This window comes from Furipterus horrens, unplaced genomic scaffold (assembly GCF_987537825.1).
Source record: "Furipterus horrens unplaced genomic scaffold, mFurHor1.1.pri manual_scaffold_3, whole genome shotgun sequence".
Lineage (NCBI taxonomy): Eukaryota > Metazoa > Chordata > Mammalia > Chiroptera > Furipteridae > Furipterus > Furipterus horrens.
The window spans coordinates 175,759,475-175,773,928 of record NW_028327173.1 but is presented as its reverse complement, the minus strand read 5'-3'; the positions used below and the strand labels follow the sequence as shown (position 1 = coordinate 175,773,928).

Sequence of the window (14,454 nt, the reverse complement as noted above, 5' to 3'; positions counted from 1 at the left end):
GCACATTTGCAAAACTGTAACCCTGATAAAACGACTGGCCACAGACACAGCACTGAGCTTATCAGCCCCAAACCCCCTCCCCTGTGCTGGAGGGGCGGGCTCAGCAGAGGCTCAGTTGGGTCAGACTTGGCTTCCTGATTCTCAAGAGCATGTCAAAAAACCTGGCCCCAGGCAAACACAAAGTGGCCCTTCTGTTTTGTTGAGCTTTGTGCTCCTGACCCTGATCTATCTCTGAAGTGTCCTGGGTTCTGGAATTTGTAAGGTTCTAGTTCTCGCTGCTGATGCCCAAGTCAGACTGCGGTCCCAGTGCAACAACTCCTCCTGGTGTGGAGACATCAGCTCTAGCTTCCCATGGGGAAAGGGCAGGATGCCCCAAGGGCCTCCAGAGTGGCCAAAGACCGAAGTTAGCTGTTCTCAGCCTCTCCTCAGTCCTGTGTCACACACCATTCATGAGCCTGCAGGCTCCTGCCTGTCAGAGGTATCATTATCACATGTCTGACAAGGGCAGAACTGTTCCACATCAAGAAACTTTTCAGTTTTAGGGGCCTCTTTTCAGGGAGGAGCAGATACTGCCCAAGGATAAGGGCAGAACCCAAAGTGGATTCTAACGTGGAAGCTGCTCTGTGGCCACACACCACCTCAGCCACAGGGGACCCCGTCTCCACCAGGCTCCAGTGCTGCCTCACTCTGCATGGCAGACATGGCCAAAGCCCACTCAATCTTTACGTCTTTCTCCTTTGGGACCATCACAGCAGAGCCCTCGCTCATCACTTCCCCATCAGCCCCTCCCCTGGGTCATTTACCTTTGCTTTTCCACATCCCAGAGCTTACACAGGTTGCAAAGTTTTTGGGTGAGTAGTTAATTTCAAGGCACCTAGTTTTTAGATCCTCCACAGCCATTTTTCTGGGGCCCAACAACTCCCAGCCCCACCAAGGAGTACATGACCACAGGTCTGTATATGTCCTTAATGACTTCTGAACAATTAACTGATTACGCCCAGGCAAGCTGAAGGCTCTCCTAGATGCCTCATCCAACAAGGAAGTACAGTGGATACTGGGCAGATGACAAACTCCAAATAAGGGTTAAAGGGTTACGTAAATGTAAGCTTGTTAAGATGTCTCTTTCAGCAGCAGAAAAAATCCCCCCTCTCAAAAATAGTTTTTAATTCTTACACCTCAATTTACAATATCCTTCATTACTTCAAAAAAGGAGGGAAAAAATATACAACTCAGGTCCCATTTAAGATGCATGTTTTTATTGAAATTAAAAAAAAATTTGTAACCAGACAGAATAAAGTAGACAAGAATGTTATAATCTGACTATATAATCTCTCATTCTTGTTGAATCACTAAAATATAACGAAGAATTGTTCTCTATGCTAATTTTAAGGTTGTCCAGTTAAACCATTATTTGGTATCTTTTCAACAGGTTAACCTCTTAACTCTTTAGAGTTTCTTCTCAGAAACATTCATATATTATACAGGAAATTCATAGTTTATTTGGGAAACATTCATAGTTTATACAGGATATACAAATTGGAGACAATAAAAACACACACACACAATTATAGCCGCAACACTATCCTAGCTGCATTGTGGTGATTATGTTGTTCAGTCAGCTGTCCACTATATACAACTGGATTTTTAATAGTGTTATTTACAGAGGGGCCAAAAGCACTCATCTAAGGTAAAGGCGCTCGGGTTTAACGTGCACTTTCACAGCCCTATGAAAACACGACCATTATATACACTGTAAACACCACAGGGCGTGAGCGCCATCTCCACCCACAAACATCAGCCTCACAGGATCAAGCATACAAGGTCTAAGGTGCGGTGCCTGGCTTCTCCTCCGGAAGCACTCCTTTCATCCGTGACTGCTGCTCCTTTTCACAGGACGCTACTCACTTATTGCAAACATGGTGCCGGTGCTCCAAACATTTCTGGAACCCCTTTGGGGGATTGCCTGCAGTCTGCAGTGAACTTTTCTGAACGTCCTTGATGGTGGCACGTCTGCATCCTCTAAGGATGGATTTGATTTGGGGAAACAGGCATAATTATTCACAGCCAAGTGAACCAAACTGTGGGCTTCACCCTGGATCAAATGTGAGGCGCCACTGTAAAACAGTGAGACCAGTTTTATTGTACAGCTTGTAAATTAAAAAATGCCTGAGCAATGGCCATCCTGCAGGAACCAGTACAGACTCTCCTAGAGCAATGACTCGGAGAGGCAACTTGAACAGTATGTCTAGGTGGTGTTTTGCAGTTTTAAAAACCAGTCAGCTTGTCACCTCTCACACAGACTTTAGTATTCCTCTTCAGTTTCGGTCCCTTTTGCTTTCTTATGGATTGCCCGATTAAAGCTGTGGCAAGCAGGGACCCAGTGATTGTCATGAAGCCCCAACTTGCAGCCAGGGAAGCCCTTCTGAGAGCGGTGGCAGCACATCCAGTACCCCGGCCCGTAGGGCAATGCCTGGCAATAGGGCTTGGGGTGCCACCGGCACAGGGACACGTCCCCTTTCACATATTTCTTCTTGCACTGCTTGCAAGGATCCTCTCGGTAGCGTGGGTCTCGGACCCAGCGCGAATCTGCCGGCCTGATGTTGTAGTGTTCAATGATGAACTTGAAATAGCAGCAGGTACACTTAAGAGCCACCAAACTCTTGGTGGGAAGTAACCTGAAGATTTTCACCATAATGTGGTGGGGGAGGAAAGCCATGTACTGCTGAGGCTCCAAAAGCTGCTGGATTTTAAACCTGGTCTCCAGAAAGTCATGAGACACCTGCTTCTTCCAACTGGAGGCCTCAAGCACCGGTGCTGCGCTTCCCACAGCAGAGGCTGGCGCCGGCACGCATGGGCCAACTGGAACGCTTCCTCCCTCGGGGGCACTGCCACCCTCGGCAGCGCCTGTGAGCTGGCTGGCCTCCAGAGAATCTTTTGTTGTGCTTCCATTCAACTGGGAACAGTCCAACTGGTGCCGACCACGTGGCAAAAAAAACAGCCTTCCTGGAAGTGGGTCTTCTTCACAGGACTTGAAACCAGAAGGCTGGTCTTTCTCCACCATGGACACAGTGATGCTAATGCACACAGATTCTTTTCTTCTCTGATCAGGATTCTGTGGCATGAGCTCTCTGCTCATACAATCAACAGCACCTGTGGGCAACTCAGTGGCTTGGGGACAGATTTGAGGAGGAAAAGATGACTCCATTTCCTCTGTCATTTCTACATCGTATCTATTGCTGTTTTTCACAGCAGTTTGCTGACCTGCCCCTAAGGCTGCACTATCCACGTGGAAACTCACACCTGCTGGCAATGACGGGCAGCCCCCAGAAGCCCCATCCCAGGCCTGATTCCCCTTAAGAGAACAATGCTCAGCTCTTGACAGGCCACAGTCCACAGATACAGACCCTACAGGATTCACCTGAGTGCCAGGTGTCTCCAGAGCTCCTTTGTTTGCTTTGTCTTCATCAGCTTGAGTGCTATTTGCAAGCAACACCCGGCCTACATTTCGACGGAAGCTATTATTCCTCGAGAGGCTCCCAGGCTCACGCTGGCTCTGCTGCTTCAGGCACTCAGACTCCAGCCTGGCTACCATGTCGAGGACACGGACTGGCTCACTCTGGGGTTCGCCAACCTCAGGATTCCCCCTTTCAGTGGGTTCTTCACAAGCTCCTGGGGCAGACAAGGGCTCAGAGACTGATGGCACACCTCTGGACTGCTCAGAAACTCTCACCAGGGCAGGTGAGTTACTGCAGTTTTTCGCACAACCAGCCAGCAGAGCAGCGCTGGCTCTTTGCTCCAGGAAGGCAACCATCTGTATGACCGACAGAGGCCTCCCAGCACAGACACTGTCCCCACTGTCACTCACATAATGCACAGAACAGTGTTCAATGCCACACGCAAAAGGCTCAGGCTCAAAGCACCTGCTGTTGATTTCCCTCATCCTTTCTAACTGTATCTTGGCTTCTTTAAGATCTCCTGATTTTTTCCTTCTCTTAGTAGCTCTCCCATCAATATCCCAGGAGCTTTTTATTTTCATAGAGCCTATCCTATTGCTACACTGGTGGGCTGCAAAGAAGGCGATTTTCTCCTTGGTATTTCCCGGTTTCACCACAGCCCAGATATCGAGTGGCCCTTCCCCTTCTTCGCCCTGGTGGATTGTTGCAGGTGGCGCATTCTTCTTGGTTTTAACATTCAAGCTGCTCTCTGCAGGACTCTTCCCACTCATCCTGCACAGAACATTTGGAGAAAGAATCCCAAAAGGCTTTCGAGATGATGCTTTACCAGGAGAGTTGGAAGGAAAGACACTTGATTTCATGGAGCTAGCTTTGCATTTTTCATCATTTACAGGCTCTTGGTGGCTCATGGGAGGTCTCAGAGTTTCCTTGCTAATGGCCAGAGGTTGTGCTTTCTTCTGCAGATTCCAGTATGGCTTTAGGTGCATAACAGAGGCTCTACAGGAAAGAAATACACATTTGATTACGATACTAATTTTGTTTTTAGAGAAGTTTTTTTTTTAACTTACACTAGAAACATTTTCTACCAGTTCACTAAATCTTTTACCAACTCTTTCAGCTAGTTTTTAATAAAAAGATAAAGAATAACAAAAGTAAACAGACCACTTCCCATGGTGTATAGGCCATGGTGAATTTCAGACTCAGTGAACAGACTGAGAGAGAAAACTGACATTTTGTCAATATTCTGTAGGGAAAATTAGTGCCTAAAATAAAGAAATTTGAACTTACCAAATATATTCCAGTAAGTAAAAGGCACAGTATAGAAGAAACAAAAAGTGGAAAGGAACTCGTCCAGAATTCCTAGTAGATTAACACTATTTTTAAGTCATTGAAATCAGCATTTTATTGGTTGCAAAATCTATCAAAATTGTTATATTATTTTCTAACCTATTGCCACCCTGTTGAATATTTAAACGTTTATAATTTTTCACTTGTTTGCTTATGTACTTTGCCCATCTATTAGTCTTAATTTTCTAAATAATCTATTTGTCTAAATTCTTAACTGCCAATTTTTCCACAAATATCGTAAATCAAATCTGGAACCCACAGTCCATTTGGAACTAGTTCAGAGAAACAGTACCTTCCTTTTTCTGTTCCCTGGCCTGGGGTGGCGATGGGAGCCATTTTAAAAATTAGACAAAAGGATGATTATATGCAAAGATCTGAGTTCTAGTCCTTGCCATATCATTAATTAACCACACGGGGCAATTTTACCTTGAACACGTCACTTTCTCTCCAAGTCTGCATCGAAATATTAACTGAGGGGCTAGAATACTAGATTATTTACCTAATGATCTTATCAATTTATATGTCAAAATAGCCCACTGCTATACAGTGCACACTGAAGAAAGTACTATAGGGCTGGGCTGGGCTGGTCTCCTACAAAATAAATCTACAGACCAAAATTAGCACCTTCGGTCTCAGGTTTGGTGGCAGTGAGGCAAGAGTGGTCTAAGAACATGGAATTTTACCTACTCTCACTCATGGGGACACCAGTCAAAGACACTGAAATTGGGCAATTCAGCATATTCCTCTCGTTTGCTCCATAAACTTTACTGAGTGTCTGCAATGTAGCAGCCTTTATGGTAATTACTTTCAGATATCAGTTTTAATCACGAATGAAAGTGATCATCCAGAACAACTTTACTGTTCAACTTTTAATTCCTAGAGTCCAGTCTCAGCTAAAAGAACAAATGTGGATATGAATATCTTCTAGCTAGGTGAAGAGAACTCTTGCATTGAAGGCACACAAAAGATATCCCTGAAACAGATCTTTAGCAATTTATATCCTAAATCTATAAAGATCTTCCCCTTTTCTGCATTGTAACATTTAGTCTTCTATGATATATTCTATAATTTGGTCTTCCAAAAGAACCACTCAGAATTCAAGAACAAGATGAAGATATATGTGTGTGTGTGTGTGTGTGTGTGTGTGTAATAGGTAAAATGATAAATGAACAAAAATGGTACATCTAGTGCTATCTATGTGTCAACAATTTTCTGGTTTTTCCATATCCCTTCAACTCCTCTCTACGTAAAGTGAAAGAAATGGGAGTTTGCTGAAAAACCCAATACATTCTCACATAATGATCTCATTACAGAATGTCTGTGGATAAATTTAAACTTCAGCAATGTGTGTACCATTCTGCATTGCACAATATGTTCTCTTCGCCTTCCTCCCCCACACATTATTTTAGGTGCTAAATTGATAGACAGGGACATTAAGAAGAAACTAAAGTGATTACAGAAGGCTTTTGTTTGCATTTATTAACCTGTAAAGTCAGCTCAAATGACACATTAATAATAGATAAGGTTTTAGCAGGATTAAATAGGAGATGATTCCAGGGAACAGAAGGAAGGGAAGGAGAAAAACTAATAAGATCATTTGATGCAATCAGGGTGACTGCTGGAGGGTGAGGAACAATTCTGTGGGTCTCTTGAAGGAGACAGAACATGGAGGCTTGAGTTCCAAACTGGCTGAAGGTTGCCTGGAATATTATTCTCCTTCCTTCCTTTGCAAGCCGCCCCCAGGCAGAAAAGAGAAATGTACTGGCAAGACTTAAAAGTAAGACACTGGGTTTTGGTTGAAATCAGTGGTGGACCCCACTGATATGAGAAGGGCACCAGGGGCATCTGCTACAAAAACCCATAAAACAACTCTGCCTCTCTAACAGATTACACCAGATGGTGGTGTTCCCCTTGCCACACCTAACTCTCAAACTCCTACTGCAGAAAGCTCCAAGCAGGTTTCCATGGTTGCCAATCTTGTTATCACAATTGTCTTTTTAAAGTTCATCATAATAAAGTCCTGCTCTCTTGCAATTAAATAAAATGTAGGGTTATAGCACCCACCTACATATGACTGTTTCTGAAACACTCAGAAACATCCTTGTAAAAATGTAAGATCCCTGGGCCCACTGAATCAGAATTTCCGGGAATGGGCCCAGAATCTTTTTAACCTTAGATTTAATTTGGGCAGAACATTAAAGGTCATGTGTTAGATCTTATGTACGAGTATTAGGGGGTTCCAGATCTGGAGCGGGGTACTGGGCTGCTTCCACAGGGGTGAGGTGGAACTGCCCAACAAAAAACCAAGCAGACAGTCCATATTGAAGCATTTATTCTGACAGTTGGGTAAAGACAGACCCATTTTCTTGTTATTCACTTTAAAGGAGAAAAAAAAAATTGTATGGCTTTTTTTTTAATCACCAAATTTCCCCTTCAACTTCAGCTCCTCAGTGTCTTTGACACTGCTTTTTCCCAGCTCTCTCCTCTTTTTCCCCTGCTCTGAATCAGTGTTCCTCAGAGTTCTTCGTTTTTCTAGACTATTATTATACTTAAGCCATATATCTAAGTTATCTCTCGTAGTGTTTAATGACCACAAACTGATGGCCCTCCAGTGGTGTGCTCTGCGAACTTCATACCTATTGCCTGCCTAGCAGACCTACTCACCTGGATGTCAAAAAGAATCTCAAAAACAAACACAACTAGTTAAATGATAACATCAAGTACCTAGTCAACCAAGCCAGAAAGTTGAGTCACTTGGATTCCTCCTCCCTGACCACACATCCAATCACCAGGTCACTAATACACTCCCTCTTCTTCATCCGTAGCACAACTGCCCTAGTTTAAACAGCCATCTTATCTCTGCGGCACTGCTGTTACCACCAGGAAAGCCTAACCCTCCTCCCAACTCCAGGTGGTGGAGCCCACCCCAGCCAGCCCATCAGCTTTCACTCCTCTGTTCTACTACCATACTTCACACTTTGGAAGCTTCTTCACAGACCCATTACTACAGGAACAGATGAACAAAGGCCAAGCATATTAAGATACAAATTTTAAAGTAAACAGAACCATAAAACTAACATAACAGCTTCAAAAATTTTTCATATTAACTGCCACCCATTTCCTTCTATCCATTTATTATAAAATATTTACTCAACACTCTGAACTGATCATTACTGGTACAATTACAAATAAGACCTAACCTCCGCCTTGAAGGAAACAGAAAAGTAAATAGGCAATCACAACAGAGTGACAAGTGTTACAAGGACAGTATGGGTGCTGGGAGACTCGGGGCGGGCCACATGGGGATACACACAGTAGGAAGGAGGACATGAAAAGGAGAGAGGGGGCTGCCAGCACCAAACTCAATCTTGAGGGTGTAGAAAGAGGTCAGAGAAGCCCTGATTTTCTAAGCTAAGCGCTGAAGGGATATAAATGAAGTCCTAAGAGGTTCAGAAGTAGATGGTGCTTTTGGAAAACTGAGCTAGGTGAGAAATAATCAGTCCAAGCTAAGGTATGCCAAGTGGAAAGATGACAAGTAAATCAATTAGTAAGAAAGAACAGGCAGAATTTTAGCCACCAATTATAAATGGAAATTGAAGGAGAGAAGTCAAGGATGGGGCCGCATATCTTCAATGGAAAGAGGTGCCTTTTAGTGAGATGGTAACAAACATAGCTGAGCACACTTGGAGCAGGCGAAGCAGAGGTAAGCCCAGTTTTAAGAAATGTTGCCTATGAAGGGAACCAAAGTTTTGCCACCCAGAAGCCTTTTTGGCAATTATTTTAAGCTGTCTATTAAGAAAAAAAGACTCAGAAAGAATGTTTGACCTTCTCCCCTTCCCTTTCCTGCCTAAGAGATGCAGACAGAAAAACCTGTTTCAGGAAGGAAATCTTAGGATGTTCATCTTAGCCTGAGTAGCCTAATTTGAATTAAGTATGGGGAAAATGAGGGCTTTAGGAAGGGGCCTGTTAGGTAGATAGCCTGTCCCATTGTTTTTGAGTTGCCTAGCAAAATGTTTCCTGCCATGTATGTCTGGATCTTCCCCAAATACCTGTAAATCACCCATTCTGGTTTCAGAAATCTAATACCAACATTACCACCCCCCACCCCCATTGCTGCCTTTTTCTCCTTTGTCCAAAATGTCATACATTTGTCTGTCTTTGGAATTGTCATGCATAAGTGAATTCCCCATGCAAAAGTATTAAAATTTTTGATTTTTCTCCTGTTTATCTGTCTCTGTCAATTTGAGTTATCAGTTCAGCTAGAAAACTTAGAAGATGGAAGAAAAAAAGTATTTTTTTTTTAGCCCCCACACCTGCAAGATAGAGATATCTAGTAAGTAAACTGACACAGGAGAACAGGAGGAAAGGAACAAGACCGTTGTCTTAGAAACATTTCAATGAGGAAAAGTATTATGGATAGAGATTATAGATAGGTGTCGTTTTCCAAAATTTTCGCAATGAGCATATACCACTGTTACAATCAGAAAAAGATGTACATAAAAGGAAGGCGCAGTCACTTTTAGACCCGACAGCAAGGTCAAAAACAGAACTGTGTTAGCAACTGAGATCCCTGGTGGCCCTGCTGTGAGGCACTGTGAGTAGTTCATGGTGGAGACTGAATCGAAGGTGAGAAAGTGAATCTTAGCAACTCTTTCACAAAGCTTGGGTGTGGAGAAAGTCTTGTACGTACCTGTCACCTTAAATCCTTTCCAGGAATAAGGTGAGATATAACAATAAATCAATTAAAACTTCAACAGCTTTCCTCCAATAGAGGCCAAAATTCTGCTTTCAAATAATTCCAGCTTTCCTTTTAGTCTGTAACTTCTGACTTCAGCTCAAAAAACCTTGAAAAACTCTTCACTTAAACATAGTATACAATCCCAAAATGAAGACATGAAAGAGAATTTAATTTTGCTTAGGAAAAAAAGTGCTTGGAAAAATCCCAAAGTCCCCATTAGCACCATTATAAGTAAATTTTAAAACGGCTTATCGAAGAAAATAAAGGAGATAAAAAACTCGAAATTCAGGGTAACAAATATTAAGTAACCAAACAAAATCAGTTTGCTTGCAGTATCAATGCAGACAAAAGAGTGGGCACATTAAGACTTGTCAGCAACCCTGGGTTGTGGAGGATGGGAGGTGGGGGGGATTGCTTCAGATATCGGACTCATAGTGCTTACCCACGAAATGAAGCCTAAACCACAGTCCTGACTGCCCAGCTGCTCAATAATTAATTACTCTTCCTTCCACAACATTCCTCTAGCATCTGTTGAACCAAGGCTGAAGTAGCAATCTATGCACTGGATGGTCAAGGTACACTTTATGAATTACTACTGGAAAAGAAATGAGGTTTATGGTCAACAGAAAACTGAAAAAAATTGCTGCTTTGGGACCTGTTTTAAGAACTTATGAAAGCCAATTAGATTAGTGTTAAAAATTAGTATTTCCAAGGGGTAAACATGAGAAATCTATACTGCAGAAAACTAATCATTAGGCATCAAGAAGCACAAACTGTCATGTTATTGGACAAAAAATAGAACTTAAAAAAGAATTTTAAAATCACATAGCGGGGTTTGTGTACTTGTCTTACTCTCTAAAACTACTCCTTGAGTACACGGAAGGTCTGTTCATCTTTGTACCCTACGGCAATCCTATTCTGCAGATTTTGACTAAACCTGGAATTCCTAAAACCTAATATGAAAGATTCAGTTTTAACAAGCTATAAAGAACTCTCAATTCAGGGCAAACTTGGGACCTTTAGAACTGACTTTGCATAAATCTAGACTCTACAAAGAAGCCATGGGGTTAAAAAAAAAAAAAAACCTCAAAAGTCTTATCCTCTAGAATTCTTAAGATGAATGTATTTACTTAACACATTTGTAATCATATTGTACATACAATGCTGTACTTTTCATAGCAACTATTTTCCATGTTATTACATGGTCTTCAAACTCATCAACTGTAAATGTTTAAGTGCCAGAACTTATTAAACCACTCTCTCCAACCCTGGACATTATATAATGTACCATTTTCATGGATACAATCTCTTGTGCATTTAACGGTATAATCTTAGAAGTTTCCCAGAAATGGAATTCCTGAGTCTCAGTGTGAGTATTTTCATGACTGGATATATCCTGCCCAAACAGTCTCTAAAGGGGTAGTACTAACTAACACTGCTACCACCAAGAAAATCATGTCTGTTTTATGGCAAAGGTTTTGTTGCATAAAGAGAACTGTTTTTATACCTAAGGAAAGAAACCAATGTAGAACCAGAGATAAAAGAACAAACAAGTGAGAACAGAATAGCTATTTCCACATTAGGATAACAACAGCTTTAACAGTTCTAGGATGTTTATTATGTGCCAGGCACTGTTCTAAGCTCACAATCCCCCTAAAACTTAAGAAATGAACACTCTATCTCCAATTGTAGATGAAGAAACCAAAGCAGAGGAAAGCTGAGGAACCTGCTGATATCACATAGCAAGCACATCAAGGAACCTGCATGCACACGTGGTCAGAAGCCAAAGGCCGTATCTCAGCTACCACATTATGCAATGAAGGAAGCAGATGAAAAACACAGGAATAGGATACTCCTTAGCAAGGTACTCCTGAACATCATAAATGAAGACTTAGAAATCTAACTGTGAAAGGAAGCAGAATTCAGGCTATGGGTTCAATTTAGATGCCTTAAGTGCTAACTTACTTAAGGTTAATGTAGTGTTCACCAAATATTTAACAGCCCGCTAAGTTTCAGGCACTGTGCTAGGCCCTGAGGCTTCAGCATGAACAAAACTGATGGAATTCCTGCCCTGGTAACAAACTTGAGAAACATACATTCATCCTTAGCCTTTCATTATTTCCAAATCTAAAAGTTTCCAATTTACTGAATCAAGTTCGCAATAGAAGCAGGCATCATTAGAAACCATTCAAATTTTATTTTTGGCAAAGAGAAACTTCAAAAAATGAATACAGAAAAGGTACAACAGCTCTACCTAATACACAGAAGGAAACAAACACAGGATCTTGTCAAGATGAGCAGACAGAGAAGTATAGCTAAAATGAGGGAACGGATCAAGGTTCCAGTGGCAGAACTAAGCAATGAGGAGAGAGCCAACCTAACAAACAAGGAGACAGACAACCTAACAGATGCAGAGTTCAAAACACTGGTGATAAAGATGCTCACAGGCTTGACAGATATGCTTGAGTATGGCAAACACATAAGAGAAGAAGTGAAGGCTATGCTAAGTGAAACAAAGGAAAATCCACACAAAACCAATGGTGAAGGGAAGGACACCGAGTTCAAATCAATGACTTGAAATATAAGGAAGAAAAAAAGAGTCGACCAGTACAAAATGAGGAAAGAAGAATTGAAAATAATGAGGAAAGGCACAGGAACCTCTGGGACAACTTTAAACATACCAACATCCGAATCACAGGGGAGCCAGAAGGAGAAGAGGAAGAGCAGGAAATCAAAAACTTAGTTGAAAAAATAATGAAGGAAAACTTCCCAAATTTGGCAAAGGAAATGGACATACAAGTTCAGGAAGTACAGAGAGTCCCAAACAAGCTAGACCCAAAGACAATCACACCAAGACACGTCATAATTAGAATGCCAAAGTTTAAAGATTAAGAGAGAATCATAAAAGCAGCAAGAGAAAAGCAGAGAATTACCTACCAATGGCTGCCTGTAAGGCTATCAGCTGATTTCTCAAAAGAAACTGCAGGCAAGAAGAGACTGGCAAGCAGTATTCAATGCGATGAGAAGCAAGGACCTACAACCAAGATTACTCTATCCAGCAAAGCTATCATTTAGAATGGAAGGGTAGATAAAGTGCTTCCCAAACCAGGTAAAGCTAAAGGAGTTCATCATCACCAGGCCATTATTATATGAAATGTTAAAGGGACTTATTTAAGAAAAACAAGATCAAAACTATGAACACCAAAATGACAACAAACTCACAACTATCAACAACTGAATCTAAAAAATAGAAACAAAAACAAAAAACAAACTAAGCAAACAATCAGAACAGGAACAGAATCATAGGCATGGGGATCATTTGGCGGGTTATCAGCTGGGAGGGGGAAGAGGGAGAAATGGGGAAATGGTGCAGAGATTAAGAAGCATAATTGAGCCCTAGCTGTTGTGGCTCAGTGGACTGAGCATCAGCCTGAGAGCCAAGTGTCGCTGGTTCGATTCCCAGTCAGGGCACATTACTAGGTTGCAAGTCAGGTCCCCAGTTGGGGGTGTAAGTGAGAGGCAACCACACAGTGATGTTTCTCTCCCTCTCCTTCTCCTTTCCCCTCTCTCTAAAAATAAAATAAACAAATAAATTATTAAAAATAAAAAAGCATAACTGGTAGGTACAAAATAGACAGAGGGAAGTTAAGAATACTACAGGAAAGGGTGAAACCAAAGAATTTATATGCATGAGCCATGAACATGAACTAAGCGGGGTGGGATTGCTGGCGGGAAGGGGGTTAGTGGGAAGAGGGAAGCAAAAGGAAAAGAAATTGGGACAACTGTAACAACATAATCAGTAAAATATACTTTAAAAAAAAAAGGAAGGGAAATGTGATACATGCTACAGCATGAATGAAACTTGAGGGCATTATGCTAAGTGAAATAAGCCAAAATAGACAAATACTATATGATTCCTCTTATGCAAGCCATACAGAGTAGTCAAATTCATAGAGACAAGTAAAATGGTGGTTTCCTGGGGCTGAGGGGGATGGGGCGTTACTGTCTTAACAGGGACAGAGTTTCAGTTCGGGATGACGAAGAGAGTTCTAGAGATGAATGATGATGATGGTTACACAACAATATGATGTACTTAATGCCCCTGAACTGTACACTCAAAATGGTTAAGATGATAAATTTTATGTTATGTGTATCTTACCATAATAAAAAATAATAAATAAAAACATATAAAAACAACAACAAAAATGAATATACAAGCATCCTTCATTTTATTGTGTTTCACTTTATTACACTTCTTACAAATTGAAGGCAAGCCCCGCCCTCCACCAGCAAAAGGATTACAACTTGCTTTATTGCGAGACTTGCTTTATCGTGGTGGTTTGGTGCCACAATATCTGAGGTATGCTTGTATTGTCAAAAATTAACAGCCTGGAAGAGGCATTAGGACAGATGACATTACCACAGTAACACTGGGCTGGAATGACTGTACAGCACACACATGGGAGAATTCACAGGGATGCTGTTCTGGTGTTCATTTATAATAAGCTTATTTATAAAAATTAGTTCTATAGAATGAAAAATGCTAAAGAACAGGAGATAAAATAAACCACAGGCAAATGGGAAACTGTAAAATGGTAAATAAATCAATAAAGAATGAGACCAATAAGAACAGGAATTAATATTAATACGCTATGCCTAAATTTTATAGGTCCTACTATCTCTTTCAGGTACTGAACTATGTAAAGCTATACATATTTTATCATTTCCCCCAAAATGTACTGGGGCAGAGAGAAATAGTTAAAAGTTACTTTGCTATACTTCTTATTGTCACCTAACTGCTACTTCATCATGAGTGTACTAGTTTGCTAGGGTGGCTTGAACAATAGAAAAATTACTTCTCACAGTTCTGGAGACTAGAAGTCCAAGATCAAAGTGTCATCAAGTTTGTTTCAG

At 41.5% G+C, this 14,454-nt stretch overlaps 1 protein-coding gene across 3 annotated transcripts in view; it reads right to left on the bottom strand.

Annotated features, from left to right (window-relative positions):
- The window catches only part of FBXO34 (F-box protein 34), a 112,869-nt gene that overhangs the window by 33,625 nt on the left and 64,790 nt on the right, over positions 1-14,454 (bottom strand). For 2 of the 3 annotated variants that reach the window (XM_090270911.1, XM_090270912.1), the window contains exon 3: positions 1,906-4,451. The exons of the other annotated variant lie outside the window; for it this stretch is intronic. In XM_090270911.1, the coding sequence (XP_090127037.1) occupies positions 2,303-4,441 (2,139 nt within the window). In that variant the 5' untranslated portion in view covers positions 4,442-4,451 and the 3' untranslated portion in view covers positions 1,906-2,302. Of the gene's footprint in view, positions 1-1,905; positions 4,452-14,454 lie in introns of those variants that run through there. 3 annotated transcript variants of the gene reach the window in all.